At 48.7% G+C, this 21,771-nt stretch overlaps 1 protein-coding gene across 2 annotated transcripts; it reads left to right on the plus strand.

Annotated features, from left to right (window-relative positions):
- Window positions 1-343: 343 nt before the first annotated feature.
- On the plus strand, window positions 344-20,889 carry HRK (harakiri, BCL2 interacting protein). 2 transcript variants are annotated; one of them, XM_055550384.1, is made up of 2 exons: window positions 344-675; window positions 20,154-20,889. In XM_055550384.1, exon 1 carries the CDS (start codon window positions 344-346, stop codon window positions 617-619), a length of 276 nt encoding a protein of 91 aa, XP_055406359.1. In that variant the 3' UTR covers window positions 620-675; window positions 20,154-20,889. The 2 variants fall into 2 exon arrangements, 1 of the variants encoding a protein (XP_055406359.1); XR_008703515.1 differs by lacking the exon at window positions 344-675 and adding an exon at window positions 15,761-15,882.
- Window positions 20,890-21,771: the final 882 nt, after the last annotated feature.

The following is a 21,771-nucleotide window of genomic DNA, read 5'->3' on the forward strand; positions in this document are numbered from 1 at the left end:
CCCAGCGCCCCGCGCTTCTCCTCTCCCAACCCACGCGTCCCCTCGCGGCCGGCGCCGTTAGGGTTAAAAGTTACCTCTCGGTTTCTTCTGCCTGCAGCCCCCCCCCCCCACCCTCGGGGCCGGATGATGTAACCCCCCTCCCCGAGCCCTCCCCGCCCCCCTCCACCATGTGACACTTTAATTAATAATAGCGCCGTCAGCACAACAAACGCACAACACAAGGAGAAACTTGGTGTCCAGGGGAGGCCCCCGGCGACTGGAGCGCGGCGGAGGCAGGCGCGGAGGCCGGAGGGAGAGGAGGCGAGGGGCGACCGGACGCGGGGAGGGAGCAAGGCGAGCGGTCATGTGCCCGTGCCCCCTGCACCGCGGCCGCGGCCCCCCGGCCGTGTGCGCCTGCAGTGCCGGCCGCCTGGGTCTGCGCTCGTCCGCCGCGCAGCTCACGGCAGCCCGGCTCAAGGCGCTCGGCGACGAGCTGCACCAGCGCACCATGTGGCGGCGCCGCGCGCGGAGCCGGAGGGCGCCGGCGCCCGGCGCGCTCCCTACCTACTGGCCCTGGCTGTGCGCGGCCGCGCAGGTGGCGGCGCTGGCGGCCTGGCTGCTCGGCAGGCGGAACTTGTAGGAACGCGGGGCTTCTTGGTGGGGCCGGAGCCGAGACCCAGCCGGAGCGAGCAACAGGTACGCGAGCTAGCGCCAGGGCGCGGCGGCTGGGGACTGGAGACGTGAGGCTGGCTTGGGAGCCGGAGAGCCGCAAGTTTGCGGCTTCCCATCTTCTCTGCTCCATTCTCTCGCAGGGATCTTCTTCCCCTTCTTAGACAGTCCCCATCTCTCCTTCCATGTACCAGGTCCACCGTTTCTGCCCCCTTGTCTCCAACTCCTCTTAAGCGCATCCTGCCACTCCCTCCATCGAGGGGCTTTGGGAGGACTTTAGCCTCCCTAAGTCCCACCAACCCTTCAAGCAAACACACAGTGTAAGTAAAAAAGTGTGCTTGCTCAGAGAACAGAGTTACAAGCCACGCCAAAGAATTATCGTCTATCGCGGTTTCAAGATGAGTCCTCAGTCCTCTTCCTGCGGCCTGCCATTCCTACGAGCCACCGTCTCCATCACCTCCGCCCCAAACCCTGTTCTCCTTCAGTGTCCCTTCTCCAGTTTCTGTAGCCCTTCCTCCGGTGCCCGGAGCGCATGTCGCGACTTCCTCCCCCTCCAGGTTTCAGGCCGGCTCCCTCTTTCTCCCTAAAACTTTGCACTTTTCCTCCGCTCTGCCAACTTCTCTCCTCCATTGAGGTGTCCCATTCAAGGAGCTCGGCCTCCTCTTCACCAAACGGAGGGAGTTGAGATGAAGGCGAAGTCCCCAAATGAGCGGGAATCTGAGGCTCTTAGGGAAACTCCAGGGGAAGGCCTTAATGAAAGAGCATTCATTGAGCTTTTTCTGGGTGCTAGGCCTTGTAGTTGGAGGCAATGTTTGAGAGCCTGCAGTATGCTAGGCACTGGATGGTGATGGGGGTGGGTAGTAAGTAGTGAGCGCCTAGCATGGTTGGTACCAGTGGAAGAAAGGTACTGGGCATCTACTGTGCGCTAAGTCCTTGGGTTGGGGAATTGCTGAGCACCAGCTGTGTGCCTGGCACTGTGCTAGGCACTTGAGGGGAGACAGCAGATCAGGACTGTCTTTCAGGTTCTGGAATGGAGAGGAGAGCTGCAGAGAATGGGGGTGGAGAGAATCAGGCTGAGCCCACCACAGGTGGGTCTAGGGCCGGAAAGTGAGAAAGCCAGCCCCGAAGTCACGGCCCGCAGACGCCAAACGCTCGGGTCGCGGCCGAGCCCCGCGGTGCGCCAACACCCTGGGAAGCTGGCGCGGCGCCTGCAGGGAGAGGCGGCAGCCGGAGCGTGGGGGGTGGCAACGCCCGGGGAGCTGCGGGGGTGCGCGGGGTGTGAGCCGGGAGCGCGGGTGACAGATGTCGCGTGGGCCGGCGCAGCCCCGGCTCTGGCGAAGAGAGGTGCGCGCTTCGGGGCGCCCTCTGCACGGCTCCCGGAGGTCCCATTCGCTTCTCCCTCTCGCGAAAGAGAGACAGGGGGCTACCCTCGGCTGCAGGGGGCCGGGCGGGGGCTGCCGGATCCTGGGGGCAGGAAAAAAATTTTGGATGGGGCACGGGGGGGCCGGGCAGAAAAAGGAGCCAAGAAAGAGACGCGAAGCCCAAAGTGTGTAATTTAGGGAAAGGCGGAAAGAAGGTGGGAGAGGAGGCAGAGACCAAAAAAAAAAAAAAAAAAAAGGCGGCGAGACGAGGAAAGTCGAAGAAGCTGGAGAAAAAGAGAGACTTCATGGAGAACAAGACAGTGGGAACGTGGATGAGAAAGATGGGAAGCGAGAGGAACCCAGTGGAAATGGGGAGGAAGGTTAGGACATCGTTTCCTCCAGTCTTGGGGTCCGGGCGAGGTTCGAGAAGCGCTCCCGTCTCAGGATTGGACGGTGCGGGATGCTGGGCGTCCCACCCCCCCGGGACCGAGGGCGCTCAGCCAGAGCCCGCTACTGTGTGTTCGCTTCGGGGCCGGGGGATGCCCCCGGGGTCCTCAGGAGAAGGCTGCCGCCGGGGAGGTGGCCCGAGACCTCCGTGAGGGCGCGCGGGGCCGACGGAGCGCGCCGCTCTGGGCTCGGGCGAGCGGGAGGACCCATACCACCCGGAAGGGGGACGGGGAGGAGTTTGGGAGGAGTTTCGCTGGGGTGGTGTCGGGTAAGCGTGGTCTCCGCGGAGTTTATTTCCCCCTCCTCACTCTATTTCTGCCGCAGAGTCTCGTGCTGCGTCCCGAGTCCAGGCCACCTCCTCAGCACATCCCTGGGTTCTCCTCCCGCCTGTGTGTCCCTGCCGGGTGTCCCCAGCAGTCACACCCTTCTAGGGTCCTTCCTCCTTGGGTGCCCTGACCCTAGGATGCCCGGAACCCTCTCAGATCGCCTATAGAATGGTAGAGTGTATACCACTACCATCCCAGGGTTCGCTGCGCTGGGTCTTCCAGGCTTGGCTCCCATACCAAGGACTTGGCTTCTCTCCCTGCTATCCACCACTCGGGCCTTTCTTGTGCTTTTGGCTTAACTGGGGGAAACCCATATTTGGTTAACCTCTGGTAAATTAGGAAGAAGTCAAAGGAAATCCCCTGGGGAAAGTCAGGTTTTTGAGTTCTGTGTGTGGTCCTCTCCACATTTCCTACCCTGGAGGAGAAATGGAAATGCTCACAGGGTACCTTAGGGGTTTCAGGGAGGCCTGAATCCTCCATCCACAGCAGACCATTCTCTTAGGCGTTAAAGGCAAGCTTAGCTATGCATAGGACAGCGGTTTCAACAAAGTGGTCTGGAGCTTCTACTGTGAGCCACCAATACTTTTCTCAGAAGTCATCATTAAACAAAGAGCCAACCTCCCCTCCAAGACTCAGTTTTCCCATATGTAATGTAGGGACAGTAACAGTACTTAAATGCATAGGTGTTGTCAAGAGGGTAAAATGAGGTGATATACAGAAAGCTCTAAAACAGTGCCTTGTGCATCAAGAAGGGATTGTGCATTTAATACCTGTGTTTGACTATGATTGTGCATTTAATGCCTTTTTTTCTGAAAGTAGACAACATTTTGCCATTGTCCTTGCTGGTGGTTCCACACTATTTCTACTTGCCATTTTGGGGAATCAGGGCCACATGGGCCTGGATAGTATATTGGTGAAGAGCATGGGTTTAGGGATCAGATGAAAACTGGATTTAAGTCCTAGCCCAGGAACTTTCTGGCAGTGTGACCTTGGGTAAGAACCATAACCTCTCTGAGCCTTTATCTGTAAACCTCAGCTATATCTCTGTCAGGATTGCTGGGAGGTCAATAAGAGGTCATCTATTTCAAATGCCCAGTGCAGTGCCTGACGCTTAGTTCAATCCTTAGACGATGCTGCTGCTGCTGCTACTGCTGCTAAGTCACTTTAGTCGTGTCCGACTCTATACGACCCCATAGACGGCAGCCCACCAGGCTCCCCCGTCCCTGGGATTCTCCAGGCAAGAACACTGGAGTGGGTTGCCATTTCCTTCTCCAATGCATGAAAGTGAAAAGTGGAAGTGAAGTCGCTCAGTTGTGTCCGACTCTTCGCAACCCCATGGACTGCAGCCTACCAGGCTCCTCCGCCCATGGGATTTTCCAGGCAAGAATATTGGAGTGGGGTGCCATTGCCTTCTCTGTTAGAGGATGCTATGAAATGGTTAATGCCATTCTTATTGTTTCAGAGGGGAAACCGAGGCAGAGAAAATCCACCTGAGTTGTCCTGAAGGATCAGGGGCAAAGTCAGAACTCGCATTGGAGGGTCTGTCTTTAGGGACCTTCACCTGGCCGCCCCTCAGATGACTTGAGGGGTGCAAGGGAGGAGAAGATAGTGAGCAGCAAGCAAAGGGGGTGGTGAGCCTCAAATTCCTGCACTAGAGAGATTCCCTTTCTGAGAGAGCCTCGGGGGAGTAGGGGGTGGGGGAGGCTCCCTGGAGGCTGGGGAGGCCCGGAGGAGAATGGGTGTGTTTTAACCAGTCACTGCTGGAAAGATACAGGAGAGGGAACAAAAGATGCTTTATGGTAAGCGCTGGCTGGCGGAGGCGTGCTAGGGAGAAGTGTGTGCCCTGGAAGGGGGAGGGGAGGGGAAGAGAAGGAGGAGGATTCTGGCAGGGGGAGGGGGCTAGGGGTGGGCAGAACCTTGCCTTAGGACTAAGGAGAAGTGGAGAAAGGGGGACTCTGCGTGCCCAAGAGGCGACGTGGTCAGCGGCAAGGAAGATAATGGGCCAGCAGGAGCCGGCTTTAATGAATTAATGACGGTCTGGCCTGCCCGCCAGACATGCTAACTGGTTCTTGGCAGGTACTTTGGGGATTAAGTGGTTAAACCTGGAGGCGCATCCCTCAGGCTTCCCTCCCAGCCTGCTGCAGCCCTGCCAGAATGACTTTTAGAGCTTGAAAGCCTCGGCGGGGGAGAGGGAAAGGAGGGAACAGAAGGGAGGGAGACAGCTGTTGGGGAGGACCACCCCCACCCCCTAGGAAGGGGCCAGATGTGCGGGACTGTGGCAGCCCTCCTGCCACATGGTCCCTGTCTGGAGTCACTCGCTTGCCTGCCGAGAGGCCAGGGCACAAGTGACTGAGCTGTGGATGTAAACACAGCCACACCCGGGATAATTAAATACACCCCCAGATGTGGGCTGGGTGGATTTGGCAACCGCACCTCTGGTTGTTGAAACGTCAGCTTTTGAGACCTATGCTGGGAGTAAGGAGGACGCAGAATAGTGAGGGCTCCGGTTTCCCTTCTGGTCATCACTCTGTGTGGTAGGATTTCACCGGAGCAACGAGCTGCCCCACACTGTCCCTAGCTCATGGCAACTTGCTTGTGGCATAGTAGATACAAAATAACTATGATGAACACAGTACATGAGTCATTCAAAAACTGTCAGATGAGTATTACTGTTTCCCAAATTCAGCTTCTTCCACTCATTCACCTATTAATTCTTGAGTTCCTGCTGTGTGCAGGGCATGATGGACACAGAACGACCAAGACATTAGAAGCCCCTGCCTCTCATGGAGCCTACATTTTAGGGGAAGAGTACAGATGATAAATCACTAAAGATTGTTCCGGTTACAACTGCTGTGTAACCAATGACTCCAAAACTTAGTGGCTTAAAATGACTATTTGAGGGCCTTCCCAGGTGGTCCAGTGGTTAAGAATTTGCCTTACGATGCCTGGGATGCAGGTTCAATCCCTGGTCTGGGAAGATCCCACATGCCAGAGCAGCTAAACCTGAGCGCCACAGCTCGAGTCCATGTGCCGCAGTGAAAGAGCCCACACAACGCAATTAAGACCCGGTGTCCTGCAGCTATGTCCCGACACAGCCAAATACATCTTTAAATAAATATTCTAAACTATTATATACTTAAATTGATATTTAAATATTATATATTTAAATAAACATTAAAAAAAAACCCACAACTATTTGATTAGGCTCAAACTTTCTAAGGGTTAGAAATCCAAACAAGGCATAGCAGGGGTGACTCGTCTCTGTCCAGGCTGATTGGGGGACTGGAGTCATGGGAGTGGGATCTTCATTTATATAAAGGTATGGCTGTTGAAGCTGGGTATCGGCTGGGACTGCCAATCAGAGCATTTATACTCAGTCTGGTCTTGTGGCCTGGGCTTCCCCACAGCATAGCAGCCTCATGGTAGATGGAATCTGACCCGGTGTCTTAGAACTCCAAAAGCAGACGTCTCAGAGGGCCAAATGAAAGCTGCTTTGTCTTTTTTGACCCAGCTTCAGAAATCACTTTGGTCGAAGGACTTCCCTGGTGGTCCAATGGCTAACACTCCTCACTCCCACGCCAGGGGGCCCGAATTCGATCCCTGGTCAGGCAACTAGATCCCGCATGCCTCAACTAAGACCCTAGGCAGCCAAATAAATATTTTAAAAAGAAAGAAAGAAATCACTTTGGTCAAAAGCAAGTCACAAATCAGCCTAGATTTAGAGGAGAGTGGAATTAGATCCCACCCCATGAATGGCAGGTTCTAGAATAGCAAATGGGAGAGAAGATATTGTGGCCATCTTTGGATTATGCGGTATAAACACAGAATTTTAGAAAGTGCTGTGGGCTCTGAAGGTAACACACAGAGATAATGTACAGGCAGGCCTCAGAGATACTGTGGTTTGGTTCCAGACCACCGCAATAAGGCAAGTCGTCCATTTTTTTGGTTTCCCTGAGCATGTAAGAGTTACATTTACATTATACTGTAGTCTATTAAGTGTGCACTAGGGTTATGTCTTTAAAAACAACGTACACACCTCAATTAAAAAATACTTTATTGCTAAAAAATGCTGCTGACCATCATTTGAGCCTTCTATAAGTCGTAATCTTTTTGAAATAACCACATCAAAGATCACGGATCAAAGATCCCCGTGACAAATATAATAATGATGAAAGAGTTTGAAATATTGCAAGAATTACCCAAATGTGACACAGAGACATGAAGTGAGCAAATACTGTTGGAAAAATTGCATCAATAGACTTGCTCAACGTGGGGATGCCACAAACCTTCCATTTGTAAAAAACAAAATCAACTGTGAATTCTCTGACGTATGCCTGTTATAGAGGGAGCCTGGTGCTTTCCTACCTGCAATGGATGGTGACGGCCACTCGAGGAGAAACCAAGAGACCAGTGACTTGAGTGATGAGGAGCCAGCCATGTGGGTGTCTGGAAGAAAGGTGTTCTGGGGAGGTGACATTCAGCACTGTATGTTTGAGGAAGAGAAAAACGAGCAGTGGGCGAAGACCACATGAACTAGGGGGAGAGGAAGTCAGGTGGCAGACGGGCTAGATCAGGCCATGGTGGAGAGGGTGAGTTCTGCTGTAAAGGGAGTCATAAGTGCTGACAGCACAGGAAGAGGCGCTTTATAAGCGGAGGATTAGATGTGATGCAAGAAAGAGAACTGGGCTTCCCTGGCTGCCCAGTGGTACAGAATCTGCCTTCCAGTGTTGGAGAGTTGGGTTTGATCCCTGTGTCAGGCTGATCCCCTGGAGAAGGAAATGGCAACACACTCCAGTATTCTTGCCTGGGAAATCCTATGGCCAGAGGAGCCTGGTGGGCTACAGTCCGTGGGATTGCAAAGAGTCGGACACAACTGAGCAACTGAGCCCACACACAGACATCAAGAGCGTGTATATGTCAATCCCAATCGTCCAATTCATCCCAGTCTGCCCTTTCCCCTTGGATATCTATACATTTGTTCTCTATATCTGTGTTTCTATTTCTGCCTTGTAAATAAGATGGTCTATACTAATTTTCTCAGACTCCTCATTTATGCATTAATATATGGTTTGTTTTTCTCTTTCTGACTGACTTCATGCTATATGACAGTCTCTAGGTCCATCCACGTCTCTACCAATGACCCAATTTCTTTCCTTTTTATGGTTGAGTAACATTCCCTTGTATGTATATATATATATATGCATATACATGTATGTATATGTATACATACATGTTTATGTATATGTATCAGTTCAGTTCAGTTCAGTCGCTCAATCGTGTCTGACTCTGCGACCCCATGAATCACAGCATGCCAGGCCTCCCTGTCCATCACGAACTCCCAGATTTTACTCAAACTCATGTCCATCGAGTCAGTGATGCCATCCAGCCATCTCATCCTCTGTCGTCCCCTTCTCCTCCTGCCCCTAATCCCTCCCAGCATCAGGGTCTTTTCCAATGAGTCAACTCTTCGCATGAGGTGGCCAAAGTATTGGAGTTTCGGCTTTAGCATCCGTCCTTCCAATGAACACTCAGGACTGATCTCCTTTAGGATGGACTGGTTGGATCTCCTTGCAGTCCAAGGGACTCTCAAGAGTCTTCTCCAACACCACAGTTCAAAAGCATCAATTCTTCGGCGCTCAGCTTTCTTCACAGTCCAACTCTCACATCCATACATGACCACTGGAAAAATCATAGCCTTGACTAGATGGACCTTTGTTGGCAAAGTAATGTCTCTGTTTTTGAATATGCTATCTAGGTTGGTCATAACTTTCCTTCCAAGGAGTAAGCACCTTTTAATTTCACAGCTGCACAGGGTGATAATATTTTTGGGGAGCCCCAAAAAATAAAGTCAGCCACTGTTTCCACTGCTTCCCCATCTATTTCCCATAAAGTGATGGGACCGGATGCCATGATCTTAGTTTTCTGAATGTTGAGCTTTAAGCCAACTTTTTCACTCTCCTCTTTCACTTTCATCAAGAGGCTTTTTAGTTCCTCTTCACTTTCTGCCGTAAGAGTGGTGTCATCTGCATATCTGAGGTTATTGATATTTCTCCTGGCAGTCTTGATTCCAGCTTGTGCTTCTTCCAGCCCAGCGTTTCTCATGATGTACTCTGCATAGAAGTTAAATAAGCAGGGTGACAATATACAGCCTTGACGTACTCCTTTTCCTATTTGGAACCAGTCTGTTGTTCCATGTCCAGTTCACATGTGTATATGCTAAGTCACTTCAGTCGTGTCCGACTCTGTGCGACCCCAGAGATGGCAGCCCACCAGGCTCCTCTGTCCCCAGGATTCTCCAGGCAAGAACACTGGAGTGGGTTGCCATTTCCTTCTCCAATGCATGAAAGTGAAAAGGGAATGTATGTATACATATACATGTGTGTATACATATACGTGTGTGTGTGTGTGTGTGTGTGTGTGTATAAACCACATCTTCTTTATCTGTTCCTCTGTTGATGAATATTTAGGTTGTTTAAGGTCTGAGAGATTCTGGACCCTGTACCAGCTCTCTGATGACCAACCCTCAGTGTCCTTAGAAGGTTGTGGATACAGGCTGGATTTCCGTCACCTAAGAACTTTCACCATTCAATTCCGTATCGTCTTCCCCACCTCCTTCCTGCCCTAAACTGGTGCCCCTGCTATTGGGTGGGGATCTCTCTTTTGGGCCGGGTCAGTGAGATGTGACCTTCCAGTAGCACTGTACACCAGGAAACGAGAAGGCTCCTTTATCTGCCCTGTGGAGAGAAAATTGACCACTCCACAGACTATGACCATCTCTAAACTTTTGCTCCACACGCCACGGACTTGGGCAAGATGGAATTAAATAGCTTTGGGAAACTTTATGTAATAAAGTTTATTACCTTTTTAGGAAAAAAATAGCTTTTTTTCTTGATTATGAAAAATATTACAAGCTCATTGTCAAATACTTGGAAAATACTGAATAAAAGAACATTTTAGTTGATTGTTTTTATCTCACTACCCATTGTTAACATTTTGATAGATTTCTTTCTGTTAAAAAATAAATGCACTGAGAGGACGTCCCTGGCCATCCAATGATCAAGATCCCATGCTTTCACTGCAAGGGGCACACGTTCAATCCCTGGTTTGGGAACTAAGATCCCACATGTTACGTGGCGTGGCTGAAAAAAAAATGCACTGAGAAGTAGTGTAACAAATGGAATCCCTGTAAATACATTTTCTGTAATCTGACTTTGTCATTATATCATGGACATTTCTCCATGTTTTATGGTATTTTCCGTGACACACATCTTAGAGGTTACTTAGGATTTCTCTGTTTGGCTCTTCCATCATCTGCCTTCTCACTCGGCTATTATTGGAGGTTTGGACTGTTTCCAGTTGCGATACAGAACGTCCTTGGGTGTCACTCTTCGGGGACATCACAGAGATTTTCTTAAGGAAGGCCCACAGGTGGAACTTTGGTATCAGAAGTGTACGTAAACATTTTTTTATTATAAAGGGTGTCTAAAGAGTATAAAATCTTGTGGGTTCTAGATAAATTCTGCCATTTGTTCCCATTTCTCATTTATGTCACCGGCCACTATCCATAATGTGGTTATTGCTTGACTCTGGAGCTGGCTGTTGCCATCCTCAGCTAAATCTGTGTTATGTTTTTATGGAACATTCTCCGTAGAGCACAGCTCTCACTGTGGCTGGAGTGCGTGAGTGTGATGGCTGCTGGCCTGCCCCTCCCGACTTCAGGAAAAGGCTCCGAGCCCTGGCGGTGCCACCAGGCTTGAAGGACTTCTCTGCCTGCCGGGCTGTACTTGTCATTACGGCACCACGTTCATCTGATATCCTTCGATTTGGCACAGGGTACTTAATAAATACCGCAGGATGCTCACATAATGATGGCAGGGAATCTTAGACAAAGTGATTTTGGAGGGGTCTTCTGAGGGTGGGAATTTGCCAGGGGCCATGAGATAGTTAACAAAAGGTACCATTTTCATGGGTTTCCGAGGTGGTGCTAGTGATAAAGAACCCCCCTGCCAGTGCAGGAGACATAAGAGACAGGGGTTCGATCCCTGGGTTGGGAAGATCCCCTGGAAGAAGGCATGGCAACTCACTCCAGTATTCTCACCTGGAGAATCCCCACGGACAGAGGATCTTGGCGGGCTACAGTCCATTGGGTTGCAGAGTTGGACACAACTAAAGCGATTTAGCAATCAGCACGCACCATTTTCAAAGACAGCCCAGATTGAAAATGTTTTAGCCTGTTAACGCATTGTGGAACCTCACTCTTGATTCAGAAAATTGAACTGCTAGTAACTGTTTATCTAACTCACCCAGATTTTTTGCCGACGTAGGACAGCTTGGTGGAAAGTGACATGAACTTTCAAGTCAGGCTGACTCTCAGGTCAGGTCCTAATCTGCCATTTCCCACTTGTGTGACCATAGGCAGGCCTCCCTACCTTCTGAGCAGTATAAGGCGTGTCACTGATGTTCAGAAAATGGTAGAAAGTGGTAAATGATAGTGCAGGATATGTGTTCTTGTTTGGTGTAAATTTCAGTCCATGGGCTCATATTCAATGTATGGTGGGAGCTCTTAAGGGAATTCTCTGAGCCTTCTGCACAAAGGAATTGTCAATCCTGCCTCTTCAACCCTGTGGATCACCAACAGCCTTCTTAAGTCACTGCACCAGGGCAGGGAGAACCTCCAGACCACCACTCCCCAACTGTCCTAGGGGACAGGACTCCCCTACTGTCCTGGGGGACACTAGCCTTGGGGTCCCCAGGGGACCCCAATTCATCACTTATCCCCAGCACCTGGCATAGTGACTGGTACAGAGTAAGCATTCACTAACTACTGAATGAATGGATGGATGAGTAAATGAATGAATGAGTTGGGGAGAGGCCTAGTAAATTTGGGACCCCCCCCCACAGAAACGAGACATACAATTGGCTGATTGATACTCCTTTATTCGTCTCCCCCACTTCAGAGAGAAATCATAGCTCTAATCTGAGTCTCAAAAGATCTAGGACCCCAAGAGATCACTGTTCCAGAAACATAGCCAGAGCTAGATAGGACTTTGGAAACCACCAAACCCAACTCCTCACCTTATAGATGATGAAGCTGAGGCTCAGAGAGCTTCTGAGGGTTAAAAGGATGTGGGCTTACATGCCAGCTGTCCTTGTCTAAGAATACCTTCATGTCTAGGCAGAGATCAAAACTCAAAACCTGGTGGTTTCCTGGCTGAAACTGGCCTTCTGTTGAGTTTTATTTGACTTGCATGCTTTCTCCCCAACACTTACAAACCAGGCACTTTCATATAGAAGCCCACATTTTCAGTTTTTCTTGAAAAAATGGAAAGATCTGACAATACCAAGTCCCATGTGCCAGTGAAAGGCTGCAGATGAGCCTCAGAAGCCTCTTTAGATGGAACACAAACTGTCCAATGACTGTGGCCCCTCCTGCACTGGATCTGATGCGTTTAAATGGACAACCCCTGATTTTGGAGACCACCCCACCAGAGGTCCCTTGATGTATAGACACACCCACACATGCGTCCCATTTTAAATAAATGAGATCATTCTGGTCCTGCTGTTTGTAATCTGCTTTTTCCCCAATTAAAAAAAAATAGGTTGCTGAGATGTTCCCATGTCAACAGAGGTTTTCATCATCTCTTTTTATGGCTGCCTGGTGTTCTGTTGCTTGGATGGACCACGATTTCCTTATTTGGTCATTTCCCCAGGGATATTTACACTCTTGCCATTTTCTGATAGTTCATAAATGAGGTTTGGTGAACATTCTTGTTTGAACAACTTTGCAAAAAAAAAAAAAGAAGTGAAGTTCCTAGAGGTGAAGTTGTTGAGTGAAAAAATGAGTGTGTGATAACGTGATGCACATGGTGAGACTGCTGTAAGAAGGATCTGCCCATTTGATCTGGCATCAGTTCTGTGCTGTGCTACTCCCTGCCTCCCCAGCTTCTCAGTGCTTACCCTTCTGGACATCGAGTGAATTTGGCATTCAAGGCCCACCTGCCAGAACTTCATAGTGGGTGGAGCTTTGAGGTCTTTGGGCTCTCTCCACAGACTTTATGTGATCAGTAACTATTCACTGGACTTCCCTGGTGGTCCAGTGCTTAAGAATCCGCGTGCCAGTGCAGGAGACACAGCTTCACATCCCCGGTCCAGGAAGATTCCATATGCCGCGGGGCAACTAACCCCGTGCACCGCAACTCCTAAGCCTGTGCTCTAGAGGCTGTGCTCTGCAATAAGAGAAGCTGCCGCAATGAGAAGCCTGTGCACCACAACAAAGAATAGCCCCCGCTCGCCACAACTGGAGAAAATCCCGCACGGCAACGGAGATCCAGCACAGGCAAAAAATAAATACAGCAATTAATTAAAAAACACTGTTCACTGATAGAATTGATAACTATTCACAGATAACAGGGGCAGCAGACAGATAGGCAGAGAGAAGTAAACACTTCTTCCAGGAGCTGCCAAATAAATGGCTGCTTCCTTTCTTGTATACCCTAAACCTAGCCTTCTGCTCTGTTAGTCTCCTCTACCACCATCTCCTCAGAGCCCAGTGTTCCTAACTGGCCAGCATGAGTGACACAGGTGGAGATTTAAATGATAACATGGACCAGAGCATCTTCCCTCTAGGAGGATTCCACTTGAAGAACTTTGTACCCATGGTTCTTAGACATTAGGACCTACTACAGGTACCATTTGAACCCCATGGTCAAAATCAACTTGTTGAAACCAGAGATGAAAGAGTGGGTAATAAGGACTACTGTAAAGCACAGGGAACTCTACTCAATACTCTGTAATGACTCATATGGGTATAGGGTCTAAAAAAGAGTGTATAACTGATTAAAAAGCAGAGCATCATAGCAAAACATCACTTTTCTGACAGAGGTCCATATAGTCAAAGCTATGGAGAATCCCATGGACAGAGGAGCCTGGCAGGCCACAGTTCACGGGATCGCAAGAGTTGGATATGACTTAGCGACTAAACCACCACCACCATGGTTTTTCCAGGAGTCATGTATGGATATGAGAGTTGGACCATAAAGAAGGCTGAGTGCTGAAGAATTAATGCTTTTGAACTGTGGTGCTGGAGAAGACTCTTGAGAGTCCCTTGGACTGCAAGGAGATCAAACCAGTCCATCCTAAAGGAAATCAACCCTGAATATTCATTGGAAGGACTGATGCTGAAGCTGAAGCTCCAATACTTTGGCCACCTGAGGCGAAGAGCCGATTCACTGGAAAAGACCCTGACGCTGGAAAAGATTGAGAACAGGAGGAGAAGGGGGCCACAGAGGATGAGATGGTTGGAGAGCATCACCAGCTCAGTGGACATGAGATTGAACAAGCTCCAGGCGATAGTGAAAGACAGGGAAGCCTGGTGTGCTGCGGTCCATGGGGATCACAGAGAGACACGACTTAACGACTGGAAAACAACAATAATAACTGATTCACTTTGCTGTACAGCAGAAACTAACACAACATTGCAAATCAACTATACTCCAGTAAAAATCGATTTTAAAGATTAAACAAAAAATCCCCAAAGATGGAAAAGTTGGGAAGTTACTACCATTATTCATGTGCTCAGTTAGCCACTGTCGCTCGCCAGGTTGAATTGAGCACCTACTGTGTGCCGGGTTGAATTGAGCACCTACTGTGTGCCGGGCATGCTGCTGGGCCCTGAGGAAACATGATCAAGGGAGAGACTCGGTGTGTACATACACAGAAGGCGTCCAGGGTGGCTCGGGGGTGGAGGTGAAGGCGGCTTTCTTTTTATTTCTATATCCTTCTCTGCTATTTGGAACTTCGGCTGGATGGTATCACTGACTCAATGGACGTGAGTTTGAGTGAACTCCGGGAGTTGGTGATAGACAGGGAGGCCTGGCGTGCTGCAATTCATGGGGTCGCAAAGAGTCGGATAAGACTGAGCAACTGAACTGAACTGAACTGAACTTACCACATATGCAAACAGCAAGAACAAAAAAGTTTTTTTTTTTAATTTAAAACTGGGACCCCTTAGGAGGGAACCCAAGACTCCTAACTCTTCTCTGATGTAGGGAAAAGGGAGTGAGACTTCTGTCCCATCTAATGCTGCAGCGGGATTCACAGCTTCCCACCTGCCATATCTCAGCCCAGGCAGGTGGGGTCTCCAAGCTTCCTGTCCTCACCTCCACCTCAACCCCGCCCCCCCCACTCTGTGGGTGCAAAGTGGAAACAGGGACATTGAAAAACAGAAGTTTCATGAATCTCCCCAGTTGTGAGCTTTGGTTGTGAGTCAGCATTTGAGAAAATGCTTTATGAGCCAAGTTTGAGGAAGAAAATCCCAGGGGCAGGACAACTGGGCTCATAGGGGGCAGCAGACTATGTTTTTAAACTAATTTTAAATTGTATAATGACTCCTTGTTCCTTGCAAAAAAAAAAAAAACGAAAAGTAAATAATATGGAAGTACAGTATATAGAGAACTGTAGTGTTCTTTTACTCGGCCCCTAAAGCTACGCGCCTGGTGTAACTTTCAGTCTGGATGTATATATAACAACAGTAACAATCATGATAACAAATGGGTCGGTGCTTTCAGTCCTAACATCAACACAATGAGATTCAACATACTGCCCCACTCCTTTTCCATATAAGGAAACTGAGGCCCAGAGAGGTTACTAACTGGCCCAAAGTCACACAGCTTTTAAGTGTCTGAATCAGGATTCCAACTCAGGTATTAAGCTCCAGAGTCTGCGCTCTTAACCATTAAACTCTTTTGCCTTTCTGCAATACTTTTTATATGGATATATAGATAGGTATAAATGTCTGTGTATACACATACACAAATACACATATTCGTTAAAAGAAAAAAAAAAGACCTGGGCTATCTGCTCTTTTCAGTTAAAAATCATAGCCAACTTTCTATATCAATACATTAAAATTTTTTTTATTTTGTATTGGGGTATGGCCAATTAACAATGTTGTGATAATTTCAGGTGAACAGTGAGAGGACTCAGCCATACATGTATCAGTGAGAGGACTCAGCCATACATATACATGTATCCATTCTCCCCCAAATCCCCTCTCATCCAGGCTGCCACGTAACATTGAGCAGAGTTCCCTATGCTATACGGTACGTTCTTGTTATCCATTGTGATCCATTTTAAATATAGCAGTGTGTACATATCCATCCCAAACTCAACTGTTCCTTCCCTCCATCCTTCCTCCATCTCCTGGCAACCACAAGTTCGTTCTCTGTGAGTCTGTTTCTGTTTTGTGAGTTCATTTGTATCATTTCTTCTTACATTCCACAAATAAGGGATGTCATATGACATTTCTCCTCCTCTATCTAATTTAGATTTACCTCTTTCTAACTTCCATAAGGCTTGTTAATCCAGTCTCCTGTCAGTAAACACATAGGGGACTTCCCTGATGGTCCGGTGGTTACGAATCTGCCTGTCGATGCAGGGGACACCAGTTTGATCCCTGGACTGGGAACTAAGATCCCACATGCCTTGGCACAATTAAACCTGTGTGCTGCAATAAGAGAAGCCACCTCAATGAGAAGCCCACTTGCCACAATTAGAGACAGCTTGTGTGCAGCAGTGAAGACCCAGCACAGCCAAAAATAATAAATAAATAAAAAATAAACACATGGGTTGCTTCCAAATTCCAGATTTGTAATAAATTGCAAATTTGTTACAAATAACGCTGGAGGGGACATCCTTGTGTACACTCATGTGACTACTTCTGTGGGCTAGTGTAGGCTGTCCAATTTAAAATCCCCTAGAAGTGTACGCACAGAAGTGAAGTGCCCACCCACTGATGGTGGGACGTGGTGATGTGGTGATGTGTCCGCTGGTTTTTTCATGCAGTGCAGAGAGGTGCTTCTGATGTTCGTCCTTCACTGTGGACACCAGCCTGTAATCAGGATGCCAACTGGTACAGGAATTTGTCCATTTAGCAGCCCTGGGACAGCCTTAGACTCATTATTGGCTCAATGATTTCTAGGTAGGAAAAGTGAAAATCAGTTGCTGGTTCTAGTTTTGCAAGAAAACAATACCGTTTCTTGCCTGATGTCACCTTTTTTTCCCTTCGTCATCTCTACTCAATTCAAGTATCCACACAGTCTCGGTTGTCACAACTCTCTGATGCAGTTCCCTGCTCATCAGGGTCTCCTGGTTGAGCCATACCTGTCGCTGCCCTTGACCTTGCTCAGCCTCTTCCCCACCTAAACCATTTTCTGTTCTTCCAAATATAGGGAAAAAAACTTCCCATGTATTTTCAAGACCCAGATGAAATCCTGCTTCCTCTCTGAAACTTTCCTGGTGATATAACTGCATCCCAATTTCTAGGCTCTACACACACCTGCAGACCATGGTCTTTTGCAGTCCTGACCTCTGGTATTTCATGTCTTCCCCAGTAAGACTGGAGGCCAGTTGAGGGCAGAAACTGAGCTTTTTCTAGAGCAGGGAACAATGCTTATTAGTACAAAGTCACACTTGATAGCACACAGTAGGTGCATTCTCTCTTTACTTTCTTTTTTAAAAAAATACTTATTTTTTTATTTGGCTGTGCCTGGTCTTAGTTGCAGCATGTGGGATTTAGTTCCCTGATGGGGGTTTGAACCCAGGCCCCCTGCATTGAGCGTGTGGAGTCCTAGCTGCTGGACCACCAAGGAAGTCCCCCCATCCTTCCTTTTTTGTACTGGTATTTAAGGCAGCATAATTGCCTTAGGCTAATATTGCAGGGTTCCACTGACTTTGGCTCTATAGATCAGTATGACTAGGCACCAACAAAGTAAGTAATTTTTAGGAGTTACAGAAGCTGGTTTCCGTGAACTAAATCAAGTGTGTTTCTCAGTTGAGTTGACAGTGACTCTGAATCTGTATTCCATGAAAACACACAGCAGCTAAATAGAACGCATCCTGCACTTGTGCCCTGATGAGACAGGAGGGGAACGGGGTTGGGGTGATGGCTGGCAGGCTGCAGGGATCTTCTCCTTCTACCTGAGCCGGTCAAAAGCAAAAGGTTTGAAGTTGCTGGTTCAGATCCTTGTGACCCTCTGATGCGATGCATTGGGTTGGCCAAAGAGTTCATGGAAAAACCCGAACCGACTTTTGTCCAAGTAAGGGCAGAGAGCACCCCCAAACTGAGTTATCAGAGGAGAGTTTAGTAAAGGTTCGATGGCAACATGTGGGCAGGGTTTAGGAAATCTGTGGGGGTGTCTGCAGTCCCGTCTCCACCACCATGCCCCCACCCCTTCCTGGCAGGCTGGCCTAAAGGTGAGGACAGGAACCTGGAGCTATGGCAGAGAGCTTCCTGGCAGGCTCTCCGGCTGATCTGTGGCCCCCGTTTGTGGCCCCATGACTGCCTTCTGAGAACTAGACCCTGCAGGAGGCCACAGGCCCAAGTGAGCCTGTTGGTGCAGTTCGGACAGGTCAAAATCCAGGACTGCTGCCTACCTGAAGGTCATCAAGTGATCTTTCTCCTACTCCACGTGGTTTGTAACAGGCACAAGGCAGTTTCCCTACCACCTGCTGTAGAGGAACGTGTGAATTGTTTTTGTCTCCTCTGCTAACTCTCCAGCCTCATCTCTCCCAGGGCCCCGTGGCCCAGTCTTCACTTGAGCCTCATCACGCTCCCCGACCTTGTCATGCTATGTCATTCCTCTGGGTCCTGTTTCTTCTCCCTTCCTCCTCCTCCTGCCTCCCTTCAGCCCCCTCTCCCTTCCTCTACTCCCTCTCCCACTCATAGACTTTTAAAGTGCACAAGTTGGGACTTCCCTGGTGGTCCAATGGCTAAGACTCTGCACTCCCAATGCAGAGGGCCCCGGATTCGATCCCTGGTCAGGGAACTAGATCCTGCATGCTTCAGCTAAGATCTGGCACAGCTAAATAAATATATAAATGAATAAATATTAAAAATAAACTAGCAGTCTGGTGGCTCAGATGATAACCTGGTTATCTGGTGGCTCCCTGGGTTGGGAAGATCCCCTGGAGAAGGGAATGGCAACCCACTCCAGTATTCTTGCCTGCAGAATCCCATGGACAGAGGAGTCTGGCAGGCTACAGTCTATGGGGCTGCAAAGAGTCAGACATGACAGCAACTAACACAGACACACAGTGATCCTTTAAAAAATAAAGTGCACATATCAGTGGTGTTTATTATATTTCCAGAGTTGTATGGCCATCCCCCAGTCAAATTTAGAGCATTTTTATTTCCCCAGCAGAAGCCCTGGACCCATTAGCATTTACCCCCGCAACTGTTTACATTTCCTGCCAGCCCTGGGTGACCATGAATCTGCTTTTTGTTTCTATAGATTTTCTTATTCTAGACATTTCCTGTACATGGACTCATACAATATTTGTCCCTCTTGTGTCTGGCTTCTTTCATTAGCATCATGTCTTTCACGGTTGATCTGTACTGTAGCATGTTATCAGTGTTTCTTTCCTCTTTATGGCCAAATAATATTCCACTGTGTGGAAATACCCCACTTTATTTGTGCATTCATCAGGTGATGGGCATTTGCGTTGTGTCCACTTTGCGGCCATTAATAGATAATGTTGCCCTGGACATTTGTGTACAAGTTTTTCTGTGGAGGTATAGCTTCCACCCTCTTGGGTTTGTACTATTTTTTCAGCCCTGCCCAGAATACCTTAACTTGGCTAATTCACTGGTATCACTCAGTACTCAGCAGGGGTCTGTTTGCTCTTTCTCTGAGGGCTTTTCTCAGACTCATCCTCCTCCCTCACAAGCTACCTCTCCTCTGGTCCCTCGTAGCCCATGCTCACCCAGGTTGCAGGCTCTTCCCATGACCCTGTCATGACTGATTTCATCCCATCTTCCCTTTGTTGGCCTCTGAGCCCCTGAAGGGTAAGAACTGTATCGCTGGATGTTTAACACCTTAGGTTGTGCTTGGCATGTTCATCAATGAACGAATGGATGGATGGGCGGGTGGATGGATGAAAGCAGAGACTGTCCTACATGTCTGCCTTGAAGATGGATCTATGAAATGAATAGATGAAGGTCCTGTTTCCTGACATGGAGGAGCAAAAAAGTAGTATCTTTACATTCTCTTTTTTAATCACAGAAGATGCCTATGTAAAACCCATCTAGGTCTGAAAGCAGAGACAGGTGTGTGTGTGTGTGTGTGTGTGTACTCACAAATGCATGTTTAGAGAAGGCTGCTATGTGGACAGGGCTTTGTGGGGAGAGGCAGCACCAAGACCACCTTTGGGGGAACCTTTCCTCCCAAATCAGAGCTTTGGTATCTAGCAGCTCTCACCCATCCCCCTCCCTGACACACAGGGCTGGCTGTGCAGCCGTCCAAGGCGCTGACATCATCCCCAGCAGCTGTCTGCCCGTGCCTGCTGACTGAAATACAAATCTTTATTTCTGCAGGTTGGTGAAAACCCTGTGTCCTGGAGAAAGCTGGTTCCTGTTTTCCCAAGGGGGAGCCCAGAGCTTGAAAGGCCACAGTTGGCACTTCGAGAAGGAAGTGGAGAATAAACACAGCGCCTGGAGCAATAGTAGCAATGAGGAACGGGACTGGAGAAGCCCTCTGGATGTCCAGCTGCAGACACAAGACACCCCAACACTATTTACATACAGCTCTCTATATATAAAAAAAAGAAAATATGAATATTACTATTCAGTGCATGCCTTGTCGAGGACGTGGTCCCCTCCCTTTTCTGCACCTTCCGATGTGAACTCTGATGCTCTTTCATGTCTGGGGGCACTGGAAGAAAGATGCTTACTGTGTACCTAGAAAATTTGCAAAGACTGGTGGGAGTTAGCCTCAGAGGCGACCAACTGCCTGGGAAGGGATGCTGGTGGAGGAAGAGGTGAAATGGCAAAAGGCAAAATAGGAAAAAAAAAAAAAGTGAGGAGGACCTGGGGCCAATGTCGTAGCGGCAGAGCCCAGGGACACCTCCATTTCTGTCTTCACAAATCCTAGCCTCTCTCTGTCTACCTAGATAGATGGCTAGTCCCGCTGTTACATCAAGACAAAAGGCATTTCTTTTCCCCGACCAATCTGGTGTCTCTGGTGCTTCACTTAAATCTTGCTGGTGCTAAGCGTGTTCTTGCTGGTGCTGCCATGGTGTTCTGTTGCCAGACCCGCAAGGCCAGGGAACGAGAGAGATGTCTATTTTGCTGTTTCGGATTCTTTTTTAAAAGGGATCAGTCACAAAAGTGCCACTTGAGAGTCTTTTCTCTTTCTTTGCGTGGGGATGAATATCCAGAGGTGTTTTGGAGCAAACCTTGGGGTCTGGGAGGGAGGAGGTGGACGCTGATGGCACTGAGTGGCTTGCTGGTCACGAGGTAGAAAGCTGACCTCACATGCGGCTTGTTTGCTGTCTCTGCCACCCCCACAAAAAGTATCCTGGGAGTTCAGTCCACAGCCTCCCCCACACCCCAAGGGCATTTCAGGGCTTAGGTTTTATGGATTAAAGAGCCAAGAAACAGCTAAGTTCTGGTCAAGGGTGATTTATAAGCCAGGGACGTTGGGGGAGGGAGCGGGGTCATTTAAATGAAATGCACCAGCATCTCACTGACTGAAGGTCTGATGTGTTTTTTTTTTCTCCAGGATAAGCTACTATTTTCAGAAGTTTCTAGAAGGGCTAAAAAAAAAGAAAAAAGATGTGTGCTGGACTGAGACTTGGCTGCAAAGACTCTTCAGGGAGCAATGATTATTTTTTGCTTTCATTAAAAAAAAAAAATCCAACAACAACAGGTATTATTCCTCTGTGCAGGGTACACCCTACGGTTTTTAAAGCTGAGGTGGTGAGGCACCAGACTGTAGGTCCAGACAGTCATTCTACAAGGCTGGGTTTGCAGGTCACCACCCAGTACCTGTGGACAGCGGGTGTCCTGGACTGTTCTGCAGACACCCTTCCAAGAAGCCAGCAGAGGGATCATCTGTTTTAAGGGCTGAAACCACAGTTCTTTCCCATGGGCTTTGCTGAGAATTACCAGGTCCTTTAGAATGCAGGAGCTTTCAGTGCTGCTGCAAGCTGGG

Source organism: Bubalus kerabau, chromosome 16 (genome assembly GCF_029407905.1).
Source record: "Bubalus kerabau isolate K-KA32 ecotype Philippines breed swamp buffalo chromosome 16, PCC_UOA_SB_1v2, whole genome shotgun sequence".
Lineage (NCBI taxonomy): Eukaryota > Metazoa > Chordata > Mammalia > Artiodactyla > Bovidae > Bubalus > Bubalus kerabau.

Excerpts from the sequence above, each read along its gene's own strand:
- HRK (XM_055550384.1), top strand. The coding sequence starts at position 344 with ATGTGCCCGTGCCCCCTGCACCGCGGCCGCGGCCCCCCGGCCGTGTGC.